General features: G+C 37.6%; 5 protein-coding genes and 2 long non-coding RNA genes across 16 annotated transcripts in view; 5 read left to right on the top strand and 2 right to left on the bottom strand.

Moving 5' to 3' along the window:
• zyx (zyxin) overlaps positions 1-1503 on the top strand; it is a 41088-nt gene extending 39585 nt beyond the window's left edge. For all 4 annotated transcript variants that reach the window (XM_077720190.1, XM_077720188.1, XM_077720191.1 and 1 more), the window contains one exon: positions 207-1503. In XM_077720190.1, the coding sequence (XP_077576316.1) occupies positions 207-308 (102 nt within the window). In that variant the 3' untranslated portion in view covers positions 309-1503. The remainder of the gene's footprint in view (positions 1-206) is intronic.
• Positions 1504-1878: 375 nt separating this feature from the next.
• kel (Kell metallo-endopeptidase (Kell blood group)) lies at positions 1879-8084 on the top strand. 3 transcript variants are annotated; one of them, XM_077721252.1, is made up of 17 exons: positions 1879-2503; positions 2699-2912; positions 2986-3192; positions 3318-3439; positions 3782-3940; positions 4003-4074; positions 4142-4330; positions 5112-5272; positions 5346-5607; positions 6189-6287; positions 6357-6434; positions 6506-6612; positions 6683-6772; positions 6835-6902; positions 6968-7122; positions 7442-7531; positions 7606-8084. In XM_077721252.1, exons 1-17 carry the CDS (start codon positions 2429-2431, stop codon positions 7750-7752), a joined length of 2295 nt encoding a protein of 764 aa, XP_077577378.1. In that variant the 5' UTR covers positions 1879-2428; the 3' UTR covers positions 7753-8084. The 3 variants fall into 3 exon arrangements, with proteins under 3 accessions (XP_077577378.1, XP_077577377.1, XP_077577379.1); XM_077721251.1 differs by having other exon boundaries at positions 2657-2912; XM_077721253.1 differs by having other exon boundaries at positions 2450-2503; positions 2688-2912; positions 7606-8082.
• emg1 (EMG1 N1-specific pseudouridine methyltransferase) lies at positions 8049-9353 on the bottom strand. The gene is made up of 5 exons (XM_077721255.1): positions 9163-9353; positions 8891-8992; positions 8678-8819; positions 8399-8604; positions 8049-8316 (listed from the first exon to the last, which is right to left on the bottom strand). The coding sequence occupies exons 1-5, from the start codon at positions 9310-9312 to the stop codon at positions 8203-8205; spliced, it is 714 nt and encodes a 237-aa protein (XP_077577381.1). The 5' UTR covers positions 9313-9353; the 3' UTR covers positions 8049-8202.
• Positions 9354-9379: 26 nt separating this feature from the next.
• nop2 (NOP2 nucleolar protein homolog (yeast)) lies at positions 9380-15662 on the top strand. Its single transcript, XM_077721254.1, has 15 exons — positions 9380-9611; positions 10150-10276; positions 10375-10417; positions 10497-10564; positions 10893-11161; positions 11528-11726; positions 11891-12090; positions 12183-12272; positions 12915-13002; positions 13083-13223; positions 13287-13426; positions 13485-13574; positions 14208-14330; positions 14394-14628; positions 15040-15662. Exons 2-15 carry the CDS (start codon positions 10171-10173, stop codon positions 15441-15443), a joined length of 2196 nt encoding a protein of 731 aa, XP_077577380.1. The 5' UTR covers positions 9380-9611; positions 10150-10170; the 3' UTR covers positions 15444-15662.
• A 224-nt stretch (positions 15663-15886) lies between these two features.
• On the top strand, positions 15887-19360 carry ing4 (inhibitor of growth family, member 4). The gene is made up of 8 exons (XM_077721704.1): positions 15887-15986; positions 16420-16491; positions 16710-16876; positions 16948-17062; positions 17491-17602; positions 17682-17826; positions 18506-18567; positions 18635-19360. The coding sequence occupies exons 1-8, from the start codon at positions 15950-15952 to the stop codon at positions 18672-18674; spliced, it is 750 nt and encodes a 249-aa protein (XP_077577830.1). The 5' UTR covers positions 15887-15949; the 3' UTR covers positions 18675-19360.
• Positions 19361-19521: 161 nt separating this feature from the next.
• On the top strand, positions 19522-22909 carry LOC144199830 (uncharacterized). 2 transcript variants are annotated; one of them, XR_013326977.1, is made up of 5 exons: positions 19522-21037; positions 21115-21154; positions 21263-21563; positions 22615-22692; positions 22782-22909. It is a non-coding gene; the product is annotated as an uncharacterized LOC144199830 (long non-coding RNA). The 2 variants fall into 2 exon arrangements; XR_013326976.1 differs by having other exon boundaries at positions 21115-21563.
• Positions 22910-23806: 897 nt separating this feature from the next.
• On the bottom strand, positions 23807-26591 carry LOC144199837 (uncharacterized). 4 transcript variants are annotated; one of them, XR_013326981.1, is made up of 5 exons: positions 26441-26591; positions 24910-26261; positions 24768-24829; positions 24051-24349; positions 23807-23974 (listed from the first exon to the last, which is right to left on the bottom strand). It is a non-coding gene; the product is annotated as an uncharacterized LOC144199837 (long non-coding RNA). The 4 variants fall into 4 exon arrangements; XR_013326979.1 differs by having other exon boundaries at positions 24768-26261; XR_013326982.1 differs by lacking the exon at positions 24768-24829.
• Between the last annotated feature and the right edge of the window lie 150 nt (positions 26592-26741).

Below are 26741 nucleotides of genomic sequence, written 5' to 3'. Positions count from 1 at the left end.
TTTGCCAAAATTACAGCTTATAGACTTCTCCTATGATTTCCAATGAGTTTCTAGATTTCGGATAGTGTTATTTTGGATCAAATTTCCTGAAAAAAAAACATCTCAATTTATTGATTTTAAGTATTACTGACATCCTCATTTGTTACTGTATAGTCATTGATAATCCTGGAACCACCAACATAAAGTTTATTTGTTTTTTTTTGCAGGACTGCGCTCGCCCGCTATCCATCGAAGCGGATGAAAACGGTTGCTACCCATTGGATGGCCGTATCTTATGTTTGAAGTGCCATGGCAAGCGAGCCAATTAAGACAGAGCAGTCAACTTCCACTCTCCCCTCCCACTTCAATCTGAACCAAATCTTTAAAGCACAGGTTCCATACAGGGCTTTTTATTCAGTGTTCCGTGTTAATGTCCCACCCGGAGAAAGGGTTGCGTTTTGCATGCCGTACCGCCGTTTGTTCCTTCGTTCGATCCACTTTAGTGCAGAAGTAATGTACTGCACTGCCATAGATCTCTTTAGACGTCTTGTTGTATGTTTAGGCTGGTAAAAAATCGAATCAAATGTCCCGCAAATCTTGCACAGACCACTACGATCAAAAAGCATTCTGCCGGACAATAATGCGTATTATCGTATTAAGAACAGAGTTAAATATTTAACGCATGCTCTATGGCTTCTCAAAATGCGAACAAAGAGTCGTTAGAGCTTTACCACTATGGATTTTACTATGGAAATCACTTCATGTAGCTAACAATGTCACCAGCTTGCCTCCAAATAGGACCTTTTACACACAGTATGTGATTTATAAATCCTTTTTAATAATGCCAGTGTCATTTTGTCTTAAAAGTTCATAGGCGCCATCATTCTGTTCCATTTTATCTGAACTTCTTCGCTTTACCTAATATAATATATACAAGTTTTTTTTTAAATGTTTGAGCATAATGACCAAATTTTTTAGCTGTTTAATGGAAGTGGTCGGAACTTTTTTGGAGCATCATTTACTTACTTTATGAGCCCTGTTGACTTTAAAATTCTTGAGGTTAGAGTAAACACTTCCATTTTTCTGCCATGAGTCACTTTTTTTTTTACTTCTGTATTCTTTTATGGTAATGTATTTCTTTACATACTGTATGTCTGGCATTGTGCCTTTTCACGCTTGAACTCAGATGCTCCCTTGAAATGGAAGCTAGGTTACTTAGGACAATTTAAATCGACACCAAGGAAACAATAGCCACTCAGCGTTGCATGCTCGCTGTGTATATTGTAGGTGCTGTTTTTTTTTTTTCTTTTCTTTCCAAGTATTACAATACTACACGGTCTTCGGCACCAACCGCTTTACATGCCTTTGCGTGATCCAATATACAATAGACAATGCCTGCATTTATCCGGTGTGATGTTGCCTTGTCCTTTTTTGTATTACTTTTTATATAAACAGCTGTTTGATATGTATTTTGTGTTGGAAAGATTTGGCCCTATTTCCCAACAATAAATGAATTAAATGTTGTGGGATGAATCAATTTTTTTTTTTTTGGTTCTCTCCACCATTTTTCTACCATTAATGATGGAAAAATTGGAGTTGACCCTCACATTTTGAATACTTTAGAACTCTTTCAGAGTCATTTTAGTGAATTTGTGGACCATATTTTCCAGATTATTAAGCCATGCCCTTTTTTCACAGTTTTCCTGCGACTTCAACTTCACTCAGGTATGACTTTTTTCTTCTGAGGTATATCCAGACCACTTTTTCCACATTTTTACACCACAGGTTTTGAAGTACTCAGTCATGTGATCACTTCTCCATACTCCCTTCAACAGGTTGTGCATGTCCATCTTGGTAAAACTGCCATTCAACGTCAGCCATGGATTTAACATCTGTCACTGTCAACAGTAGTGAGTCAGTTATTACTCCAAATGTCCACAAGTATGTGTTTCACCTCCCCTTTTTGATGACAAAAATGCACCACGCCATTCACGGACCCGACACGTCCTTTATCAGTCGCCGGCAGCCATGTCTGTCACTGATAATGACGACAGCATTTCTGTCAATCTTCAAATGTTTACGTTCTGTAATTTGTTTACGCTTAATGCAGTGTGAAAATAATCCAAAGCAATTGATTGGGCTTGGATTTATTGCTCCCAATATTGACTTTTCAACCTTTTGCTGTTTACAAAGTGGGACTCTTAAGTGTTACAAATTGGAACTTAATTTGTTAGCCATTATAATGCATTTTGAATAGACCAGACCGGGATCTAAATACACTGTCTGTTATTTATATAACCAGGATAGTTGGTTTTCTGGGTTTATCGGTACGGCAGAAGAAGAAAGAGAGTGATAGCAGTAGATAAAGAGCTGAGATGACAGCTGTGTGACGGAGGAGGTGGGGTTTCCATACTTGAAACATGCACCGAGGGGTCGTCAGATGTAAAAGATGGACTACTGCACCACAGAAACAGGGCAAGACCTTCAAACACTAAGAATGAGTGGAACTCCAACAAGGCTTGAGGTAACATGCAAAATATTCTGTATGTCACTGTTTTTTTCAAATTTGGTCAATGTTATTTGTTGGTTTTTCGTATGTCTTCTGATACATGGTCTAAGAACAAATTTTAGAATGTAAGCATGGATAAAGGATTATGTTGTTTCATATTGATCACAGCCAGAACCCGAGAAAGGGCTTCACCCCCAAGCTTTGTTTCAGCTGAATCCCCCCACTCAAGACCGAGTCGAGACCCAACTGGAGCTTCACGAAGCGCATGATGAACGAACTGAGCGAAGAAAAACAGCTTTGCCGAAACGCAGGTGTACGCTTTCTGTCTTCATTGCGTGTTTCTGCTTGTGCGCGGCTTTTCTCGGGATGGTTTACTACATACGTCAATCTCTTGGTCGTGGGAAGCAGAACCAGAAAGTCATCGGTGGGCACCAAAACATAAGAATTGCCGTAAACGCCGCTATGGCCAATTGCTTAAATTCTACTCCTTTTCGTAGTCAGCCCTTGTGACTCTCCTGCCTGCCAGAGAGCTTCGGTCCATCTCTCTATGTCGGCGGACCCCTTCACGCACCCTTGTGACTACTTCCTGTCTTCGTGCGAACCGGATAGGCCTGATGTCCAAGGCAAAACCAGAAGAGGTGTCAAAGAGAAGAGGACATTGGACCGTAGAACTGAGCTTTTGCAGTATCTGAGGGAGATTTTGGGTGAGGATTTTTTTTACCTTTGGCCTCCCACTGAGGGTCATAGACCGATCGAATGGTTGCGGTAAGCCTTTTGCCAGTTTAGTTTGTGATATAAGTTGTATTTTAATGCAAATTTCAATTTTTAGAATCAAATGACAAGCTTGCCAGTTCATCTATGAAGAAAGCTAAAGACTTCTACCGCACTTGTATGGACACCAAATCCCTGGATCTCACTGGAGTGGAGCCTTTCCTTGGACTAATTCACAAAGTAAGTCCATAAAACGTGTCCAATTTGACATACTGATCGTTGTCCCAGATACTTTTAGAGATATTATTTCTTCAAACACCAGCGCAGAACTAGAAAGCTAAGCATGATCATCAATTCTGGTTGTGACATCACAATCACTTAAAAATGTGTATATCGACTACTTTTCCCCAGATAGAAACTACACACTTCAAAATTAAGAAAATATTTGTTATCCACTCATTTCCCACCATTGACAATGATTGACATTCAATTCATTTCAAGTGTGAAAACTGGCTGTGAAAACACAAACATTAAATGTTTATAAACCTTGTACATTTAGACTTGTTGACACTGTTGTTTCAGCTTGGAGGTTGGTCTGTTTCCGGCCAATGGAACAAGACCGACTTCAATTCCACCTTAAGCGTGCTAATGAGCGACTATGCCACCTTTCCTTTTTTCAACGTCTACGTTGGGGAAGACCCCACCCACACGTCCGGCAAGAGGTCCAAACGTTACATACAGGTCAGTCTTCGAAACACGTTGCCACAAGGACGGCCGCGTTGACGCTTCCGCCCTGCCGACAGATTGATCAGCCCGACCTGGTGGTCCCAATCGAATGGAACCGCGACACGGAGAAATCCGAAGTCATAAGAGAGGTGGGTTTTGATTGCGAGTATCCCCGCTGTGGTGCTTCTCACTCATTTGCACTTTGTCCTGGTGTAGACGGTACATCTTTTTTTAGACTCCTGCAAAAGCCACCTTTTGCTGTTAGGGGCACCGCCAGACCAGGTCATGATTCACGTGGGCCCGTTCCTCTCGTTGTCTTCACGGCTGGCTCTGACCGTGGCGCCTTTGAGCCATCGCCGGAACAGAGGGCAGCTTTATCGCCGGTTGACCATCAAAGAGCTGCAGGTAAAAGTCAATGAGATGTCAGATGACGTTTTTAAGTTAAAGAATGGATTGTATACCTTTTTTTTTGGATTGATGGCCAGACTTCATGTTGTATGGTAAAATTTGAATAACAATTCTAGATATACATCTTGTTATTCATCTTGATTAATAATAATATTAATTGGACAGAGTTCACTGTCTCCTCACTTACCTTCAGTCAGCCAGAAGGAGTCAGATCACTGCCCAATGTCTTTTCATGTTACCTCACCCCAAAGTTATTACACAGAAGGGATTGTGTGTCGTGCTACCGCAAGTTTAGAGTCCTGATGGATGAATAAACTTTTTTTGATCTAAAAAAATCTTATATATTCCAAAGTAATGTGATACTACATTTTTTTCTTGTAATTTTACAAAGTATAATTTTATTGTAATAATATTTTGATTATTTGTCGACAAGTTTAATCTTGTTATATTACATGAAGACACATAACATAACTTTATCCTTGTAAAATAACTTTATTTTTTTTCTTGTCAGTTCAAATGGATTGGACGTCTATTGCTATCATATATCCTATTTTGAACTCCCATTGTGTTCTTTAGGCTATAGTTATGAAAAAAAATCTTATCTTAGATTGTCTACTATTGCCATTTTTTACTATTACATCACCATGTATATTGTTTATTCTTAGTTTCTCCTCAATTAAATTTAAAAAAAAAACGCCCCCCCCAAAAAATTGCAACTTCTACCCTCATGCATATTTGTCATACAAAAATACTTGAATGACCTTGTGCTTATCCACAGCATAAGGCTCCGGCTATCGACTGGTTGTATTGCCTTCGGGCTGTGTTCCATCCAGAGCCTCTGACCGAAGACGAGCACATCCTCCTGCACAACCTCCCTTACGTGGTGCAGATGTCCAACATCATCACAAATATAACAACCGGGAATGAATTGAGCACCAGGTACTGTAAGTGATCCTCAATGTAGAATCCCGAAAGTGCTTCCATTTCTTCACCTCTCCATTCTTCTCCACAGCCCCCTCCACACTTTTATGGTTCTCAACTTACTGCACACTGTCCTACCCGCCCTGGACTCCAGATTCTCAAAGTTGACCAACAATTTGTCGGTGGCGGTGGGCCACACCAGGCTGAGGCAGGGGGATCTTCGAACCAAAACGGACGTTCCAGTGGAACTTTTTACGGCCGCACCTCGCTGGAAACGATGCGTGACGGAAACCGAGCGAGGTTTCGACGATGTTCTGGGGCATCTGTTTAGAGAAAATGTCGCCGGCTTGGAGGTGAGAGGACAATGTGTTGACAAGGGGTGTCAAACTTATGGGTCGTGGGTCCAAAATGAGCAGAGAGTGGCCCACGAAGAGAAATCAGTCCGAAAATTCCCAAAACCAATAGAAAATTATCCAAAATTTACAAGAAAAGGCCTTTTTAGTACTGTAGAATGGCAAGGAAATTATCCAAAATGAAATTCTTGCCTGCCATTGACAACAATAGATGTCCAATTCACTTAAAGTGTCTTTGCATGGTGATCTTTTATTGCCATTGACGATGCTAGGTGTCCAATCCGTTTTGACTGGGAATTTGTTGATTTACCCCTCTAGCCAGTGCCGTATTTTGCCATTTAATATACACAGGTATATTAAATGATTTTTGCTTTTTTGAGCCTCGCGTTTGTGCGCCATTTAATATACCCCTGCCATTTAATATACCTGGGTATAATAAACAGCAAAATACAGTAGGTTCACTTTTTTGCCCAAAAATAAGCTGGCCCACATTAGCTATAGTTGGCATGAACTGAGTTGGACACCCCTAGCGTAGACGTTATGAGTTTGTGGTTCAGAAGAATGTTTTCGTTGTCTGACAGGCGGAGGAGATTGTTGCAAATACGCTGTCTTCCCTCCAGTCGCATTTGAGAGAACTCAAGTGGGGTGACGACAAGGCTCTTCACATTGTTATGAATAAGGTGATTTAGGACAAGAGTTTGCCTTTTGAACATGACACTTGGCTTAACTAATGACTTTTCTGCTTTCAGGTTGAGTCTGTAACTCCAAGAATTATGACTCCAAAAGAAAATTCCGGCAAGGCTGAGCTTGACCTCCTTTATTCGGAGGTAAAGTCATTCCCCAAATAGACTGTAAACTAAAATGGAGGTGCCCCTAAAACATTTATATTTTATCTCAGGTGTCTATTAGCATTCAAAGCTTCTTCTCCAACTACCTTGAACTGCTTGCTTTTTTACAAAAGCGACGGAGTCGACTGTTGCGCGACGACAACGATGACACTGACATGTAAGTTCAACATGGATGTAGCGTGTGTACATTAAAACAAAAACATTGGTGTTATTCTTTTCTTTTTAAGTCTAGCTGTCTCGTTATCTCTCCTGGGAAATGAGTTGATTGTTCCTATGGGGATTTTTATCCCACCTTTTTTCCATCCCACGTATCCCAGGTAGGAAATAACCATCGATATACACGCACGTTAGCAAAACTTGACTTTACTTTATTCAACAGGGCTATGAATTACGGCGTCTTAGGTTTCCTTTTGGCCAAAGATCTCCTTCACGAGCTCCTACCTGACAGTAAGATAACTTTGCTTGGTCATTTTCATGCTGTGTTTATGGTTTACAGTTGCGCTGTTTTGTAGTTTACTCCCAGAGTGAGATGGTACGCACCATAGGCCAGTGTGTGTGGTCGCGATACCGTGTCGTGACTCGTAAAGATGGCGGCGAGGTCTCGCTGTCTGCGGCTCAGCAGCAGGAAGTCTCGGTGCAGTATTTGGCACTGCAGATAGCCTTGGAGGTCAGATAATCTGAATTTTTCTGATATTTACTATACAAATGCATGATACTGAGATAATTCTGGGATTTAGTAGTCTTTAAAATAGATAAAAAAAGAACCTGTCATACATTTTATTGGCAAAAAGCTATCAGTCATTCACAGATTAATGGTAATTTTGGTTATTTAGTATTTTTAAAGTGTCATTCAGTTTTTTGTTATTGTTGTAATCTCAGGAAAAATAAATCAACACAAACTACATGTGAATTACATATAATTTAATGGGTGTGATGTATAATGCCTTATATTCTGGATAAAACAGCATTTTTTTTCTTGATTAAAGGCATATCAGAAGAGTCTGAATAAGAAACCAGCAGACATGTCCATATCAGGATTCTCCCTTACCCGTCTGTTTTTCATGGCTTTCTCTCAGGTACTTCTTCTCAGACATTTTACATCAGGATTTATACGATTTCCCTTATTTCTTTCCAAGTTCTCTCCCTACAGGCCAACTGTGACGCCGACCGATATCACCACTTGATGCCAATGGAACCTTCGTTTATCATCACAGCCATTTGCGCCAAATCACGTCTTTGTCCCACAAACCTGCAATGCCTCAAAACAACTCAGCAATATTCATGGAATGGATGCTGAATGTGTGTATGGTTAAAGGCACATATGTAAGATATTTTTGTACATAAGTCTTGTTTGAGTGTTATATCAAATGCAGTTATGTTTTAAAATAAACTGCAATGGTCCAATGAAAAATTGTGGTGAAAATACATGACAAATATGGATAAAATACCACTATTTAGGATCTAAAAAAAGCAGTGGATTAAAAACAAATGCATGGAAAAGTGGTAGTAATTTTACAGGATTATTTTTTTTAAAAAATGGTGTACTAGTCAAATAGTTGATAGTCATTCCCAGTACAAGAGACTTAATCCATCGACATTTAATGCCTTTATTGAAAATACAAATTAATATGCTAGCTAATATGTCGTAATAACAATCATCCAAAATAGGATACATATATTGTCCATGTGTAGGAATCCTAGTTTATAGGAGGAGGTCATGTCCGCTCAACGGTGGACCGGCGTAACATCACAACACCCCCCAAACTTCCTCAAAGGCTGAACACATCTTGGCACAGGTGAGTGCGGCGGACAGCGGGTAGTTACTGATGGACACGGTTTTGTCTGTGTAGTCAACGTTGACCTGTCACAAAAAACAACAACAACACAATGAATATAAGATGGTGGACTGTAGATGTGGAGGGGGCGTGGCGGACAATACTCACCGCTCCATGCGCAAACGCTCCGATCACCACGGTGGCCGGGCCCTCGGGTACCACCGTGCGGGGGCAGATTGCCTCTCCGGAGGAGAAGGAGGTGCCTATACGTGGACAGCCAGGGGGCAAGTGGTCCGAAACAGGATTTTTGATCAATCTGAGGAGCTTTTGAGGACCGTCGGATGCACGAACGCTCAGCTTGTGAAGTAACTGGACTGAAAGTGGACAGTTTAACCTGATTAGGAATCAAAAGTCAACATGGAAAGAGTATTGATGTAGTTTTTTTACCCATAAGGCCGCAGAATCGTGGAAAGGTTCTTGGAATGCGTGTCTGTGGGTTGATTTCTATTAAAGCTTTCTTTTCTGTATGAACATAAACTTGTAGGAGGCCTGCTCTGTTCAGTGGACTGTCCATCAACATGAGGAGACACTAATGGAGGGATGGATGTTGGTATTGTCAAATAATGATGATAGGCAAGTGTTTAGAAGTTAAGTGATTACCTGGTGTGTTATATCTGGCCGAATGTGTCCTGGATCTCTTCCAGTTTTGATGATGATGTTTTTGTGTTGGTCGCAGTTCAACAACTCAAAGGTTTTCCCAACCTACATTTTTTAGAAACACATTTAGCAGCAATCATTCATAAGATAAAACACAAAAATAAAACAATTTTCACAAGCCGTGATTTTAATTCAGAGAATCAATTTGTTAAACCTTAACAAGAATATTACTTTTTACTTCAACAACCAACTTTCTGACATGGCCGCAGTTTTACCTTAACGCTCTCTAACGAGGCACCCTCCAAAATAACAATTAGTCGCCTATCCACCATGCGATCGTGCAGGCTGCGGAGATGTTTGGCACGCTTTGGTTCATATTCGTCCAAATGTTCGAGACCACGCTTCTTCGCGTCTTCGGCAGCCATTTTGCCCCGTGTCGCGTCTCACTGTCGCAGGATATTGACGTCACACAATGAGCTTTTCAGAACAGATTTATTTGCAACGTCGTCCCTTGGTGAATAACTACCTTATACGCTCAAGAAAAACTCTTATAGATGAAAAAGTGCCTTTTCTGAAGCTACAATTTGACAGCATTTGGCGCCTGAAGTTAATTGTCGGCACCTAATCGTCACTTTCCCGCGCCGGAAGCGTGCAGCAACGTGTTGTCTGAAAATTCACGTGTGGATTTTTCGTCCTATTTCATACAATCAGAAATCTGATAAACGTAAGTACCATGTTGTTTCTTCAATGGCTCATAATTATTTAGTTGTTTAACTGCTAGTTGACTCATTTACAAAGTGCGTGCATTTGATCATTTACCGTCGTCTTTTTGCAAGTACGTAGTCAAGTTTTACCTCTGCCCAGTCAAAATGAATATATTTCTGTCAAATATAATAAATTCACAATAACTTGAATGCATCACATGAATGGACAATTTGGTCAAAATTGCATTTAACTCATTTTCGTTGAAGACGAATCTTTCATAATGGATTATAATATTTTATTTATTTTCTCGAAAAATATAGAGTATGAAGCAACATTAAGTTGTTTTGCAGAGTTTTAAGTATTTAAGTATGAGGCTAAAACAATTGTATTACTTCTGTCTTGGTTCAAACTGACAGCTGACAATATCTTTATACTGTTGATTAATAACGTAAAACAAAAGTTAATTTTGGGGGGCAAATAGTATTTGAAGTTGCCTGAGCATAATATCAAGAATAGTGCCTCTTCTTTGGTGCCAAACATGTTTTATTCTTTTCAAGGTGTCCTTTTAGTGTGAAATCATGGGCCGAAAGTTGGATCCCACCAACAAGGTGAAACGCGGTCCTGGGAGGAAAGCCAGAAAACAGCAAGGAGCGGAAACAGAGTTGGCCAAATTTATAAAAGATGGTGACTATTTTTTTTTTTTTTTACCTGTTATCAAAATACTAAATGCGTCAAAAAAACATGTATTGGAATCTAAAAATGACCTTCACCTATCCCTGTAGATGAATCCGGGTCAAAACTTCCGTCAAGGAGAGCCAAGAAAAGGTAAGACATTTTAAGATTGGGATGTAAATACACAGTACGTTCTTCAATATTATCCTCATCATATTTATGATTTTTACAGGAATGCCATAAGAGCCGCTAACAATTTGACGAAGGCTACAGGAGTTCTGAAAAAACAAGCAAAAAAAGGTATTAAATCCGGAGTTGTTTATAACTCATGCTGTTACCGTATTTTACGGACTATAAAAAATAGTGTTATTTTTTCTAATAAGATGATTTTTTTATTCTTTGTTTTAGATACAATCCCCCAGCCCCCAAAAAATATTTATACTCCAGCAAAACTTATAATATATATTATTTTTGCCCTTTCAATGTACATTTTTTGACTAGTGCGACTTATAGTCCGAAAAAGACGTTACTTTTTTCCCCATCTGGTTCACTGGACTTCACTTTTCAGAATTTTTTTTTCTTTAAGTGATTGTCGTTTTTAATGGGGTCCCAAATTTTATTTCCAAAGGCTTCTCTGACGACAACAGTAAATGGCTGAAACCGACGAATAAGAAGCGTAAACTGGATGAGGACGACGACGACAGCGACGAACACTGGGAGGAAGAAGACGATTATGATGAGGGGAAAGTTGAAGGGCCGGAGAAAGGAGGCTTGAAAAAAGCTAAAACGAACACGCAAATGGAGATGAAGGAACTGCAGGATGATGATGATGACGAGGATGAAGAAATGGTAGATGATTATGGTGCCACTGATGAAGATGAAAGTGACGATGATAAGGTACGATTAATGTTACATGGCTAAAATATGAACATTTTACTTCACCTTTTTTAGGCTTTTTAGCTCCAAAGTTTCTGTTTCCCAAGAAAAAAAATATTAATAAATATGTGGATTATCTCAGAAAGGTAATATTGATATATTTGGATGGGAAATGGTCTCAATGACATCAGAAAATAGTGCAAAGGAAGGAAATAGAATCTTATGGTAGTAGAAGGAAAATCCACTTTTTGGATGGATAATTTGTCACAGGATTTGGTATTAAAAGTATTAATTAAATTTTTTGGAAGTGGGGGGCGGGGCTTATTCACTGAATCCTGGAAATTGAAGGATGTGTGATTAACAATGGAAACGTGTTTAATTTTCTAGCTGCTTCCGATCGAGCGTGCAGCCAAGAAAGCCAAGTTGGACAAACTTAAGGAGATCGAAAGTGATGAAGATAATGACTTTGATTACTGTAAGAAGAAAAACAAAAAAAAGAAAACATCAGTTGAGGATGACACGATACAGACCAATATAGACATGGATCAGTTTCGGCTCCCCAGCGCGGAAGAGCGGAAGAAAGAAGGTTAGTTAAAGTGTCCCAATTTTTTTGCCAATGATGTGAGAAACACAAAAATGAGAGAAAATGATTATCAAGTGATTCATTTGTGTGTTAAAATGGATAGCAAGCATGCAAAAACACTTTCCTAATGACATGGTCTTTCTCTTTTTGTCATCTGTGCACTACAGGAATCTTGCCCATGGACTTCAAGGCAATCCACCAAAGAATTAAGGACAACATCGATGTCCTTTGTAATTTTTCGGACAAAAGAGAGGCGGGGAGAGACAGGAAGGAGTACCTGTCTTTACTGAAAGTTGATCTTTGCACCTACTACAGCTACAATGACTACCTTATGGAAAAGTTGATGGATCTCTTCCCTCTCTCTGAGGTCAGTCTGATTATGACAATTCAATTGTGTCTATTTGAAAATAAGTAGTTGTTGGAAGGTGGTTTTAATGTTTGTTTTCTCCTCGCTAACAGCTCGTGGAGTTCCTGGAGGCTAATGAAATTCACAGACCGGTCACTATTCGGACCAATACGTTGAAAACCAGGAGGAGGGATCTTGCGCAGGTGACAGCTGGGGTTTAGATGATGCAAATTGAATGGATTGGAAAATATCATTACAGGGTATCTGTGGGGTGTTAAAAAGTCTTAAATGCAACCATAAAATGATGTAAAAAATACAATTGGGATAGGTCACAAAAAGCTTTTGGCATTACTTTTATTTTGGACTTACATAAACTTCAGTATGGTTTTTAAGGACGCTGTAATGTATCAGTCAAAATGGATTGGACGTCTAAGTCCGTCAATGGCCGCCAACATTGAGTGCTCTGAAAGGGTGAAAAAAAAGGTCATAATTTGTGCATTTAAAATAGGTGAGTTATTACATTATAAAAATTGAATATGAATCTTTATTTTTTAAATTACAAAATAAAAGTTTTCATTTGCTAGTTTTGACTGGTTTTGCTTTAATCATGAAAAATCTTTAAAAAAAAGTAAAATAATTTATAGTCCCCTTCCCTCCCTTTAAAAAAAACAGGTATATCTAAATGTCAAAAGAAGGTTTCACCTTTTTAAAGATGTTGTTTTAATTAAATTAGCCTATAAGAAATTCAAAAAGAGCATGAATAAACTATCAAACAAAACTATGAATTTTAACCCATTGGCTGCCATTCACAGTGACATTTTATTTTATTTTTAATTATTTTTAAGGCCCTCATCAACAGAGGAGTGAACTTGGACCCACTGGGCCAATGGTCCAAAGTGGGTCTAGTTATTTACGACTCTTCAGTCCCCATCGGTAAGTTTACACTTATTACAGATTCAAAAAGTAAGAACCCACTTAAATGTTTCCTCACAATAACTCTTGTCACCATCCAGGCGCAACTCCCGAGTACCTATCCGGCCAATATATGCTCCAAGGTGCTTGCAGTTTACTGCCAGTCATGGCACTGGCGCCACAAGAAGGAGAATTGGTGCTGGACATGAGCTCAGCCCCCGGGGGAAAGACCACCTATATCGGTAAGTATAAAAGTAGAAAATGCACGGTTGGGCGTTTGTACGAGTCTCGTTTAACGTCCACAGCTCAGTTGATGAGAAACACGGGGGTGATTGTCGCCAATGACTCTAACGCCGATAGATTGAAGAGCGTGGTGGGTAACATTCATCGTCTGGGGGTCACCAACACCATGGTGTGCAACTATGACGGCAGGGAGTTCCCAAAGGTGAGTTGGGGAGGATTTTTGGGACCAAGAAGTTGTGTACTAAGGCAGCTATTTGCAGGTTATGGGGGGCTTTGATCGAGTGCTACTGGATGCGCCGTGTTCGGGAACAGGGGTCATTGCTAAAGACCCCTTTGTAAAGAACAGCAAGGTAAACCATCATTTATTATTTCCTATATTGATAGCGATTCTTTTTATTGCATGTCATTTTTTTTCCTCAGCAAACCTTTCTACAAAGAAATACCGTTTTTTCACGACTATAAGGCGCACATAAAAGTCTTAAATTTTCTCCAAAATAGACAGGGCGCCTTATAATCCAGTGCGCTTTATATATTGACCAATACTAAAATTGTTATCACGATAAAATAGAATAAATCATTCGATAGGGTACACACTGTCCTTTACATCTCTCACAACTACGGCAAGCAGCCCCCAACTCTACTATTTTCTGTAGAAAAAGTACTGTGCAGTGACTGCTGGGATATATAGTTCTTTTGTTAAAATACACCCAATGGATTATGGCCTGGCGATCGGCATCAACACAGCTTTACGGAGCATGGGTGACAGCGTTAGAATAGTAACACTAGTTACTAGCTAGCTACTATTTGCCTGGCTGCGTCTTTAAAATCTGTGTATCCTTTTGTGTGTGTAAAATACAGAAATAGCACTCGTTACTGACACTGCGGCTAAAAATACGATGCGCCGTATAGTCGTGAAAATACGGTACCTTAATTTATGCGAGAAAATATGGTATCATTTGGCCAATGGAAATCTTTCTTGACAGGATGACAAGGACATCCAATTGGCTGCCCACTTGCAGAAAGAATTGATCCTGTCAGCTATCGACTCGGTCAATGCTAACTCCACAACGGGAGGTTATCTCATCTACTGCACGTGCTCCATAATGGTTTGTATGCTGCAAAAATAAGGTTGGTACCATTTTGGTGTGTGACAAAATGCTTTGTGGCAGATGGAGGAGAACGAATGGGTGGTGGACTACGCCTTGAAGAAAAGAAATGTCAAATTGGTCCCCACGGGACTGGATTTCGGCAAGGAGGGTCTCACTCGGTTCAAAGAGCGTCATTTCCATCCTTCTCTGCGTCTCACCAGGCGTTTTTACCCCCACGCTCACAACATTGATGGATTCTTTGTGGCCAAGTTTAAAAAAATTGCCAACGGGATTCCAGGGCCACCCGCAGGACAAGGTAAACACTTTTCCATTGATAATTTAACCCTATTTGAGCTTTTTTTTTTTCTTAGTAAGGGAAAATCTCTTGTAATTGATTTCAAAAGGAAACCATTTTTTTCTTTATGTTCCAGATTAAAGTGGAAAACAGAAAATATTTTTATATATTTTTAGATTTTACAAAGTGATTTTTGAACTAAAAACACAGAAAAATGGATTAAAAATTGCAAATATTGATTTAAAAGGGGGAAATCAGGAAATTTGATATATATATATACTTCATTTTAATTTGATCCTAAAACAGAAAGTTGTGATTTACTTTCACATACAAAATGATGCGCCGGGCCAGATTTGGCCCTCGGGCCGCCACTTTGACACCTGTGCAGTAACAGCTGACAAATAACTTCTTTTTTCTATGTTCCTGATATAGTAGAAGATAAGGAAGATGCTACCGAGGCGACAGTGGCGACCGATTCGACCAATGATAATGCGGTGAAAAAAGATAACCCCAAGAAGAGTGACCCCGGAAAAGCCGCAAAGTCAAAGCAGGAGGTTAAAACTAATGGAACAACAGCTCAGGAATCACCTCAACTTAAGCCCAAAGGCAAAAATAAATCACCTTTTGGACCAAAAAAAGCAAAAGTCCCCAAAATGGACGGAGAAAATGTGAAGGGAAAACAGACTAAAGCGTTCGCCCAAAAGAAATCACCAAAGTCGGGGAAAAATGTTAAGAGCAAATTTGGGAAGAAACCAGCTAACACAAAGAGAAAAACACATTTGACAGGCAACAATAGAATGGGAAAGAAATCATTCAAAAAAATGGGAAAGAGATAAATGGGTTCAATGATTTAATTTTTCAGGAGGTTACAAAAGACCTATGCTGATATTTTTTACTTATGTTTATCTTTCGATAAATGATGCTAGCATAGCTTTAGTTAGATGTGATGGGGTGTTTTAGTGTAATATGAAATACCAATTGTGTGTCTGTTGACTGAAATATTTGAAAATAATTATTTGTTTCAACCTCACAATAAATTTTAATGTTTAATTGTTCTACTGTGTCTGTTTTCCATAAATCAAGCACATTTTAATTCAGTTTAGTGGCTTCCACACTTATGAATAATTTAAATTCAATGTGTATTTCTTTAAAAAACTCTACAAATGAAATTATATTAAAATATATCAAGTTTATTTATGTTTTACAACTTATTTTTTAATAGTTGTTGTCATTTGATTACATTATATACTGCAAAGTCTTCCTCCATCGTCAGTTTTGTGGAAACAACCAACCACAGGTTTTGGTTGTCTCAACGGAAGCTGTGTTGTTTACATTTTCCAAGATGGCGGCGGGAATGTATTTGGAGCATTATTTGGACAGTAAGTTTATTTCAAAATATAACATATTTGTGCCAAATTATAACGCACATTAGCCAAGAAAATATTTTGTCTAGATGTACTGTAAAACACAGGACAGAAGGTTAGCATTTAAGCGCTCCCGACCGGCTCGACACATTTCGGCTCGGTCTATTTGCTGGATTCATTTGTCGCAACGAAGCTAGCTTGGGGGAAATGATTAAATGCGCCGAAATGGTGACCGATATTTAACTCTCTGCGTTTATTACAGTAATAAGTGTCTATAAACACCACGCACGCACATTGATCCAATGCCTTAATCGATATATTCTGCATAAATGCTTGATTCTTAGTCGTCTATAGTCATCCTCTGCATACACATCAATGAGAGCGAGCTAGTTTTGCCCGTTTTTTGCACCAAATGAATGTAAATAAATGTATTTTTCTGTCACACTAGGCATAGAAAACCTGCCCTTCGAGTTGCAGAGAAATTTCAATTTGATGAGGGACTTAGATCAACGCACAGAAGGTGAGAAGTGAATGGAAACTGAGTTGAGGCACTAATTTTCAATGATTGAATGTAGACATTTCTACACAAATGTGGTTTAAACCTTGTTTGTTCTGAAAGAGTTTTCCCAATCTACATTTTGTGCTGATAAAATTGATGGCTTGGACTTTTATCGCCTTCAGTGGATGCCAAAATGTTTAAAAAATGATAATAATCCTAATAATATTTCTCCCCTGTAGATCTCAAAGGACAAATCGACTCCCTCGCAAAAGAATACACATCGAATGCTCGAACACTTTCCTCTGAACAAAAGTTGTCCATCCTGAGGCAAATTCAGCAGTCGTACAGCAAATGCAAAGAATTCGGAGACGACAAAGTGCAACTGGCCATGCAGACTTACGAAATGGTTCGTACCAGATCAAATGACAGTGTGATAATACGATTATATGTATAATAGCAGGCATATTTCCCATTCAGGTGGACAAACACATAAGACGCCTCGACACAGACCTGGCACGTTTCGAAGCCGACTTAAAGGAAAAACAGATTGAGAGCACGGACTATGATTCCACCTCGAGTAAAGGAAAGAAAGGTTTGTGCTAGACCAAAGGGTGTCAGACTCGGGTTGGTTCCCTCAATTTCATGTTGGCCGGACCATTTTAGATATTATATTTATATATATTTTTTATAAATGGATTAAAATCCCTGAATATTCAGTTTTTTTTATAGATCTAAAACAATGTTTATTTTAGCTTTTTTTTCAATATTTTTAGATTTGACAGAAAAAAATGGATTAAAAAAATACAATTATTGATTTAAAAGGGGTAAATCAGGAAATTGAATATACATCTATACTCTTCATTTTAATTTGATCCTAAAGCAGAAAGTCGGCACTCATGATTTTCTTTCCGGGCCACACAAAAGGATGCGGCGGGCCAGATTTGGCCCCCGGGCCGCCACTTTGACACCCGTGTGCTAGACCAGGCAAATCATGTAACATTTCTCTTTTTGTCATTCTAGTGGACACCCGACAGAAGGAAAAGAAGTCGGCTAAAACGAGATCGAAAGTAAAGAGCTCTGATGAAGACGGTAGTCCCAAAAGCGCACAGAAGAAAGTCAAACTCCTTCAAACGTAAGTTTTGTTTCGGCCAGATGTCACATTTTACATCGCAACTCTCATTGGCTGTCATTTATTTGTATTGCTCTCTCAGGGGTGAATTTAACAGCCCCACCACCAATTTTGGAAATGTTCACCCTTCCGACGTACTGGACATGCCGGTGGACCCCAACGAGCCCACCTACTGTCTGTGCCATCAGGTGTCTTACGGCGAGATGATTGGCTGTGACAACACAGATGTGAGTTGATTGCTTTTGACTAATTTAATAAATTGGACGTAATGTTATGTACTTATTTAGCTTAACTGGGTACATTTTTGTTTCTGAATGGTTTCATACAATTGAACGAAAGGCTTCTTTTGACCAAAGTTTGTCTTTTCGATTGATTTGGTTGAATTGGGCCGAACCATTTTAGATATAATATTTAGATTTTTTTTAGAAATTGATTAAAATAACTGGATTAAGAACCCTAAATGTTCATTTTTTTTAGCTTATTTTTCTTATTAAGAGAAAATCATTTATTTAATAATTGGTTTTCATTTTAAAAGAAAACTATTTTTTATTATTTTCCATATTAAAGTGGAAAACAGAAAATATTTTTATATTTTTAGATTTTGCCAGATGATTTTTGACCTAAGAACACAGAAAAAAATGCAATTATTGATTTAAAAAATATATAATATAAATCTATATCCTTATATTTTGATACTAAAACAGAGAGTTGGCACTCATAATTTACATTTCCGGGCCACACAAAATGATGTAGCGGGCCACATTTGGCCCACGAACCACCACTTTGACACCTGTGGATTAAATGCTTCGTTATACTCAATCGACAATATGTCTCTTGGCTTAAATTGAAAGTGTGTAAGTTTAATATATCACAGATGGTTCAAATTGCATTTGTTTTTGTCTACAGTGCTCCATTGAGTGGTTCCATTTCGCATGTGTGGGTTTGACAACCAAACCGCGAGGCAAATGGTAAGAAATATTATTATTTCCTCCCGTACTTTTACACGTAATAACCCGTTTTATTGTCGTAATATAGGTATTGTCCACGCTGCTCTCAAGACAGAAAGAGGAAATAAAACGTTTGTTTTGGAACAAACACTAATCCGATGGAGGAAAAAGAAAACAACACCATTTTCCGTTAATGACTAGGTTTTTTTTTTCCGTCTTCCTTAACATGTGGTGCTTTTTTTTTGGTTTGTTTTGTTTTTATTTTTTTGTATTTGCCATGGTTTGATGCAGACAGTTTATGGAAACTATAAAGTGGTTTCAAGTGTATTTAAAATATCTTTTTCTTAGTTACATCAATGCTCTTTTAGCATTTTTTTTAAAGAGTTATCTTCAAACAATGAACACTAAGACTGCCCGGAATTGTTTAATGGTTTAAATTTGCATGATACTACTACTATCCATTTTCAAAATGTGAAGTATTTTTTTTCCTCAAAAAAATGTGCCCATTTATAATTGTTTTGCGTTATTATGTAGTTATTTTTTTCCTGATGCCGTGGAGAACAAGTTTCACTTTTCTTTTCCTACAGGTAAGTGGATTTAAAAAAAAAAGAAAATGTGATCACGGATGCTGCACAACGGAAGTGTGGGTTGTTTTTTAGGTAGTGACAATTTATTTTTCGCATTTTGGTCGAGTGCTGTACTGAGTGTAAGACATTTTTGGAAAAAATATTGTCATCCTTGTAGCTGGAATATTGGTACAACGGGGAGGGTGTGATTGTGTTATCAATCATTTGAATACAGCTACTACCTCAAACTCTTGTTTCTTGTGTTTAAATGTTAGTCTCAGAATTTGCAATTTTTTTTTAATATATATTTCTTTACACTTGAGTGACATTGGAAAATAGATATATATTGTCCTAAATGGTCTAACGATCATTCCATCAAATTCTCTAAGAATGAATTGGATTGGATTGGATTGGATTGGATTGGATTGGATAACTTTATTCATCCCGTAATCGGGAAATTTCTTTGTTGCAATAGGAAGAGGGTGAGGATGCAGGAATAGGAAAGGCATTATACACAAATGGGTACTTAATAGTAAGTTAATAAATAAATAAATGAATAAATATATAAATAGGTAACTGTGTTGGTGAGATGTATATATACATATACATACATATATATATACAAGCACATCTACACTGTATCCAAATTCAGGAGGTCCTAACCCACAGCCTTTTTAAGTTAAAGAGCCTGACAGCTGATGGGAGGAAGGATCTGCGGAAGCGCTCCTTCCTGCAATGAGGGTGTAGCAGTCTATTGCTGAAAGAGCTTTGGAGGGACTCCACAGACTCATGCAGGGGGTGGGAGGTGCTGTCCATGATGGACCTCATCCTGGTCAGCATCCTCCGCTCTCCCACTTCCTCCACAGAGTCCAAAGGACAGCCCAGAACAGAGCTGGCCCTCCTGATCAGCTTGTTCAGCCTGTTCCTGTCCCTCTCCGTGCTCCCACTTCCCCAACAGACCACTGCATAAAACACAGTAGATGCCTTACTTTAATGGAGGAGTGAGTTGGGTTTTTGATGGAAAAAAGTTTTTTTCCAACTTTTACTTTATGAAAGGGGCCTTGAACTTCAAGATTGTGTAAGTTTGCAAACTGCCTTGAAAGGATGAAACCAATTTGATTTTAGTTCAACTAAAGACTCCAGCCACTCATTGCTTGGTTAATAAATTAAGTAAATAGTTTAGCCTTTGCAGTGTAATACAGATTTTAAAAAAGACATCTGAGTTAGGATAGAAAAAGGAAAAAAAGTGAGTGTCAGTCAAATATTGAATATGTGGTGACATTTTTTCTAGATCACAGGTGTCAAAGTGGCGGCCCGGGGGCCAAATCTGGCCCGCCGCGTCATTTTGTGTGGCCCGGGAAAGTAAATCATGAGTGCAGACTTTCTGTTTTCGGATCAAATTAAAATGAAGAGTATATTACATTTCCTGATTTTCCCCCTTTTAAATCAATAATTGGACTTTTTTAATCATTTTTTTTCAGTTTTTAGTTTAAAAATCAAAATCTAAAAATATATTTTAAAAAAGCTAAAATAAACATTGTATTAGATCTATAAAAAAAAAAACTGAATATTCAGATCTTTTAATCCAGTTCTTTTAATCCACCCTTATTCTAGATTATCATAGAAAAGTTTGATAGAGGTAACTTTGTGTAAAGTAGCATCTTTTCTATAATCTGTCATCTGGGTTTTCAGAATGGTGGAATGATGGATTGCATTCCCGGAAAAATAAGAAGAAAGACACGTTCTGCCCCATCAAAAAGAAGATGCCTGTTGTCGTTTCAGATATCCTTTTCTATCATCTAACAAGTCACAGCAGCAACTTGTTTGTTGCCATGTACATTTCTTTAACATCTCCTCCACAACCATATATTGTTTACATGCTCCAAGATCTGGACATTCTAGAAGACTGGACTGCAATAAGAAAGGTATTATTTTGAAAAGTGTCTCATTGAGTTGTAAGCAATTATCCCAATATGTAATGTACTCCCTTTTATCTTTTCAGGCTATGGCGTCACTTGGGCCGCATCGGGGCAAGGCTGATGGTAAGGATTGCAGCAGACAACATTGCCTTTTACTTATATAGGTTTAAGCCAAATGTTATCGGTATTCATTTTTTTTTTTACCTCTATCCTTTCCAAAAACTCCCTCAGCCAAAACAGAACGACATAAAGCTTTGGTTATCAGGGAGTTTTAGATGTAAGTATTTTTGATTGGTATTGATGTATAGGGGAATTCCATAGATGAGCAGCAAGATCCTCACTTTACTGTATGAGCGTGGTAATTGCAAAATTACGCCACGCCACAGGAGGGCAGTAATTGTTGGCTGCAACAAAAAAGAACAGCTATTGTGCGTAGGCCAACCAGCTGTTTAAATTTGGCACATGCGCGGTACCTCATTCTTTCAGGAAGCCATTTCTCTTCCGGGGGTCGAGACACATTCATCCGAACGAGGTAAGTTTTCTTGCGTTTTACGGCCATAAGTGCGTTTTATCACGCCATCGTGAGATTTATTAGTAATCGATTGAGCCCAAAACTCCGGTTAATCTGTTACTTTAATGCCAGCTTCAACACACCGTCGACATATGAAGTTTGAGGTCCTTTTCCTCTCCAGATGTGTGCCGCATCTGACTAGCTATTTTAGCATTAGTGACACGACGACACTTTTCATTTGGCTTTAATCGTATTGTCCGTTTTCTGTCCATTATTCCGTCGTGTAGAAATACTTTTAATCTAATCAAACAAAGTCGAGATGTCAACGTAAGTATAGTTAGTCTGATGGTTAGATGACATCCAGTGGCACGACTTGTGTTGTATGTAAACATATTTCACACTTAAAATTATTGATGCAAAATAGTTATGTCAACTGTCTTATAACTGTTATCGCCACTGTGTATATTTAATCGCCTTATCTGTACTAAACGCCTCAAATTTTAATTGTTCTGATTTCACTCTAAACATTATTGATGCAAAAATAGTTACGTCCACTTCCTTCTAACTGTTATTGCTACTGTGTATATTTAATCACCTTGTCTGATAAAGGGAAAGGTAAAGGACAACACGGCGCTCTAACTAATTTCATTTATTAGCTTGATCGTATATTACAAAGTTTTTTGTCAGATTTATCAACATGAGTATAGTTAGTTTGATGGGTAGATGCTCTCTCCTAAATTACATCCAGTGGTACAACTAATGTTGGATGTAAAGATAGATTTCACCACAAGTTCCAAACACCCATTTCCAATTTGTAATTGTTCTGATTTCACACAATTTCAATGTATTGATAAAAAAATAGTTGTCAACTTTCTCCTAACTGTTAACACTACTGTGTATATTTAATCGCCTTGTCTGAAAATGGAAAAGAATAGCACGTAGCAGTCACTAACTTATTTTCATTCATTATCTTGATTGTATATTATTAAGTTTGTTGTAAGATTTCTCCATTTTGCAATAATGGTTTTGCAACTCCCAACTAGTTTGGTTAAATCAAGTTCTCTCTTTTTAGCATCCGGATGCAGCTCTTCCAGAGTGTCATGAACGCACGCCTTTGAGGTTAAAGGAGAGGAGATTGGGCCAGATCAAGGTAAAATTAATTCAAAAGAAAACATTAAGCCTTTTTGGTGAATCTTAATTCTCTATATTAAGTTTTGTTTTCTTCTTTGTACACATCAGGTCCATGTCGCTTGTGACTTATCTGCACTTCAGAGATGACTGGCAGGCTTCTCAAAGGTTAATGTATTTGTTTATTGCAAAGTATCCAAGTCTTCATCCAAACTAAATAAAAGCTTTAAATATTATAATCTTGTGGAACTCCATGATGTGATATCTGATCTTTATGGTGAGGTTTCACTGAACAAAGTTGGTGTTGTGACCTCTTATATAGGTAAAGTCCACAAGGGTATTATTAAAGATTAGAAAGTTCATTTGTTAAAGTAGATTTTTCTTAAGTCAATTTCCCAAGTACGAGACTAGTGTTTATTCTTTCTTCCAAATGTTTACTCCCCTTGGTTTTTAAAAAAAAAAATTAAATCCTAAGTATATTATTTCTCTAGCTTTTTAAAAAAATATTCTAATTGTTAACTGCTCCAACTTTTAAAATATGGTTTATTCCTTCAGCTATTTAAAAAAAATGTTAAATTCCCCTTGGTTTTAAAAAAAGTTAGATCCTAAATATATTATTTCTCCAGCTTTTTAAAAAATATTCTAAGTGTTAACTGCTCAAACTTTCTTTTAAAGTATGGTTTATTTCTTCAGCTATTAAAAAAAATAAAATCCTAAATATATTATTTCTCCAGCTTTTTAAAAAAAAAGTTCTAAATGTTTATTGCTCCAACTTTTTGAAAAATTATTTATGCCCCCAGCTTTTAAAGAAAATATATGCACCCCTGATGTTTGGATATTCAATTTATATTCTCTGCTTTTATGTTCTAATTTTTTTTATTGCTCATTCCCCCAGCTTTTTTTCCTGCATGTATTTCACCATCTTTTTTTTTCAATTTTTTTGCCTAAGTATTTATTCCCCCAGCTTTTTAGAAAAATATTCTAAGTGTTTTTTGCCCTTTTTTTTGTTCATTTTTTTTCTAAGTGTTTATTGTCTTTTTTTTTTTTTCTAAGTGTTTTTTTTATGTTTACTTGTAAATAAAATATTTTAACTTTGATTGTGACTTGCATTTTTTATTAAAGACAAAACACATGCATACATTTAAAAGCTTTTATTTTGAAAAACTTGAGCAAAATGAAGTAACTCCTCCCATCACCAGCAGGAAAAACAGGAAATAAAAGCTCCAGCTTTTATTTTGAAAAAGTTTGTAGATTGGTTCCCGTTGGTGGTCCAGCATCGTAAAAAATCGAATCTTCTCCACCCCCTGGTGGAGAAGATTCGAAAATTGAAAAAGGGGGGTTAGTACACAGTTAGTTCAAAAAACAATGAGAAGGGCTCACCTTTTATTTTGAAAAAATGAAGTAGTTCCTCCTGTCACCAGCAGGAAATCAGAAAATAAAAGCTCCAGCTTTTATTTTGAAAAAGTTTGTAGGTTGGTCCAGCATCGTAAAAAAATCTAATCTTCACCCCCTGGTGGAGAAGATTCGAAAATTGAAAAAGGAGGGTTAGTACACAGTTAGTTCAAAAACCAATGAGAAGGGCTTACCTTTTATTTTGAAAAATGTCACTGTTTCACATTGACCATCCAGCAGAGAAAAAAAATTAAGGCATCTGAGGCTATCTGTTCAATGGTGGAATTCTGTAAAACAAGAGAGGGTCAATATATCAAGTTTAGGAAAACTTTTATTTTGAAAAATGCATAGATCAGTACTGGCTATTACACCAACACCAATCTATGCATTTTTCAAAATAAAAGGTAAGACCTTGCAAATGTTTGGGAAAATATAAAAACATTTGCAAGGTCTTTTATTTTGAAAAAATGCATAGCTTGGCACTAGACCAATCTATGCATTTTTCAAAATAAAAGGAAATAACTTAACTTTTCACAAGGTTTTGTCTGGAAACAAGGGGTCAATACATCAAGTTTAGGACAAAGTATGAACTTTTATTTTGAAAAATGCATAGATCAGTGTTGGCTATTACTCCAACACCAATCTATGCATTTTTTCAAAATAAAAGGCAAGACCTTGCAAATATATTTGCATGTGAGGTTTTACCTGACTTGGGTGGAATTCTCCCAATTCAGGTAAAACCTCATTTGCAAGGTCTTACCTTTTATCTTGAAAAAAATGCATAGATCAGCACTGGATGTTACACCAGAATTAATCTACACATTTTTTTCAAAATAAAAGGCAAGACCTTGCAAGTGAGATTTTACCAGAATGTCTGAAATGGGGGAGTTGTGTAGCCCATCTTGACTTGGGTGGAATTCTGGAAACAAAAAAAAAAAGGGTCAATATACAAAGTTAAGTGGAAAAAATGCATAGATCAGTGCTGGATATTACACCAGAATCAATCTAGGCATTTTTAAAAAATACATTCACAAGGAAGGTTTTACCAGAATTGGGGAAATCTTTTATTTTGAAAAAAAAACAAAACATTTGGGGCGTACTACTTTTGCCTTGAGTTTTTCAGTCAATCATTTCAAATCTATTCATTCTTAAAAATATCCTAAAAAGAAAAGTTATTTTACCATACGTTTAAATGAGTCAAAAATGACCCTTTCACTATGGTTGAATAAATGCCTCACTTATATTTTGTCAAAAGATCCAAGCCCTGGCAGATTTATTTAAATTCAGAAAAATGTGAAAAGCTACTTCTCTATTTGCCACTATAGTATTTATTTTAAAAATTAAATTCAATATGCATAAACCTACTTTAAATTTTTCCTTTATCGCAACATGTCTGGTCTACATTAACCATGATAATTAAGGGATTACCGTTTAGCCTAGAGGTCTTTGAGAAAGTTAAGGGGCTAAAATTATATAATTTATTTAAGTGCTCAGTGCCACTGCATGGCAGACTACTTTTTTAAATTCAGAAAAATGTGAAAAGCCACATTGAAACTCAAGCAGAAGCTACTCTTCACTTGCCACTATAGTATGTTTTTTAAATTAAATTCAATAGGGATGACCCTACTTTAAATTTTTCCTTTATAGCAGCCATGTCTTTTCTACATTAACCCTGAGGTCTTAAAGAAAGTTAAGGGGCTAAAATTATATTAGTTATTTAAGTGCCTAGTGCCACTACATGGCATATTACTTTTTTAAAATGTGAAAAGCCACATTGAAACTCAAGCAGAAGCTACCCCACTTGCCACTATAGTATTTTTTTAATTAAATTCAATTGGGTTGACCCTACTTTGGGGTTTTTCCATTTATCACGGTCCACATTAACCGCGATAATCGAGGGATTACTGTTAATTCCTTTCGCATCCACTAATGCATTTGTGTGGGTGACTTATCCACAGATGTTTGCTGTTAAAAAAACGCAAAGTTAGTTAGTGATTTCATTCAAAATTTGAATGTATCATGATGAAAAACGAGCCAATTGCGCAAATCCTTGAATGCTGAAGTTTAAATATTAAACGGAGAAAATCGGAACTATTCAAAAAATACCCCCTTTGTTATGGCGTCGACCAGTTGATCCTTTCTGGTCGTTTCGGCCACATTCTTGATGTTTCCCAGTAGTCGGTGGTGCTCGTTAAGGGACTGAAAGACACAAAGGAATGATTAGTTTTAAAACAAAGAGCGATCGGTAACGCAATGCAGCCAATTTGTTTGCAAACATTTTGCCGTCATGGCTGCATCACGCTAACGGAGCATGCTACCGTCAACGATCACTCCTAAGACGAGAACTGGGGCTTCGAAATCCCCAAACGACGACATACAACATGTGCAGCAACGTCTTGTGAGAAGTTTGTCAGCCATTCTTCGTCAAATTGTCAGCTCTGAACAGCTCTGCAGTGCACGCCCGTGCAGTCTCAATCGCCAGTTTGCTGTATGACATCGACTATTTGAACTCTAACCTCGGCCACGCCCATTAAACATAGACAAACACAAAATAGAAATTGTTTTCATAATAACGTGCATTAGTCAGTGTGTGTGTGTATGTTGTGTGTGTGTGTGAGTCTGTATGTATTTTTGTTTGACAACATTCCTGATTCAAAAGTATCCTGAAAACCTGGTTAT

Source organism: Stigmatopora nigra, chromosome 7, assembly GCF_051989575.1.
Source record: "Stigmatopora nigra isolate UIUO_SnigA chromosome 7, RoL_Snig_1.1, whole genome shotgun sequence".
Classification (NCBI taxonomy): Eukaryota; Metazoa; Chordata; class Actinopteri; order Syngnathiformes; family Syngnathidae; genus Stigmatopora; species Stigmatopora nigra.
Note: the sequence above shows the minus strand (reverse complement) of the source record. Positions and strands in the feature narration are given on the sequence as shown.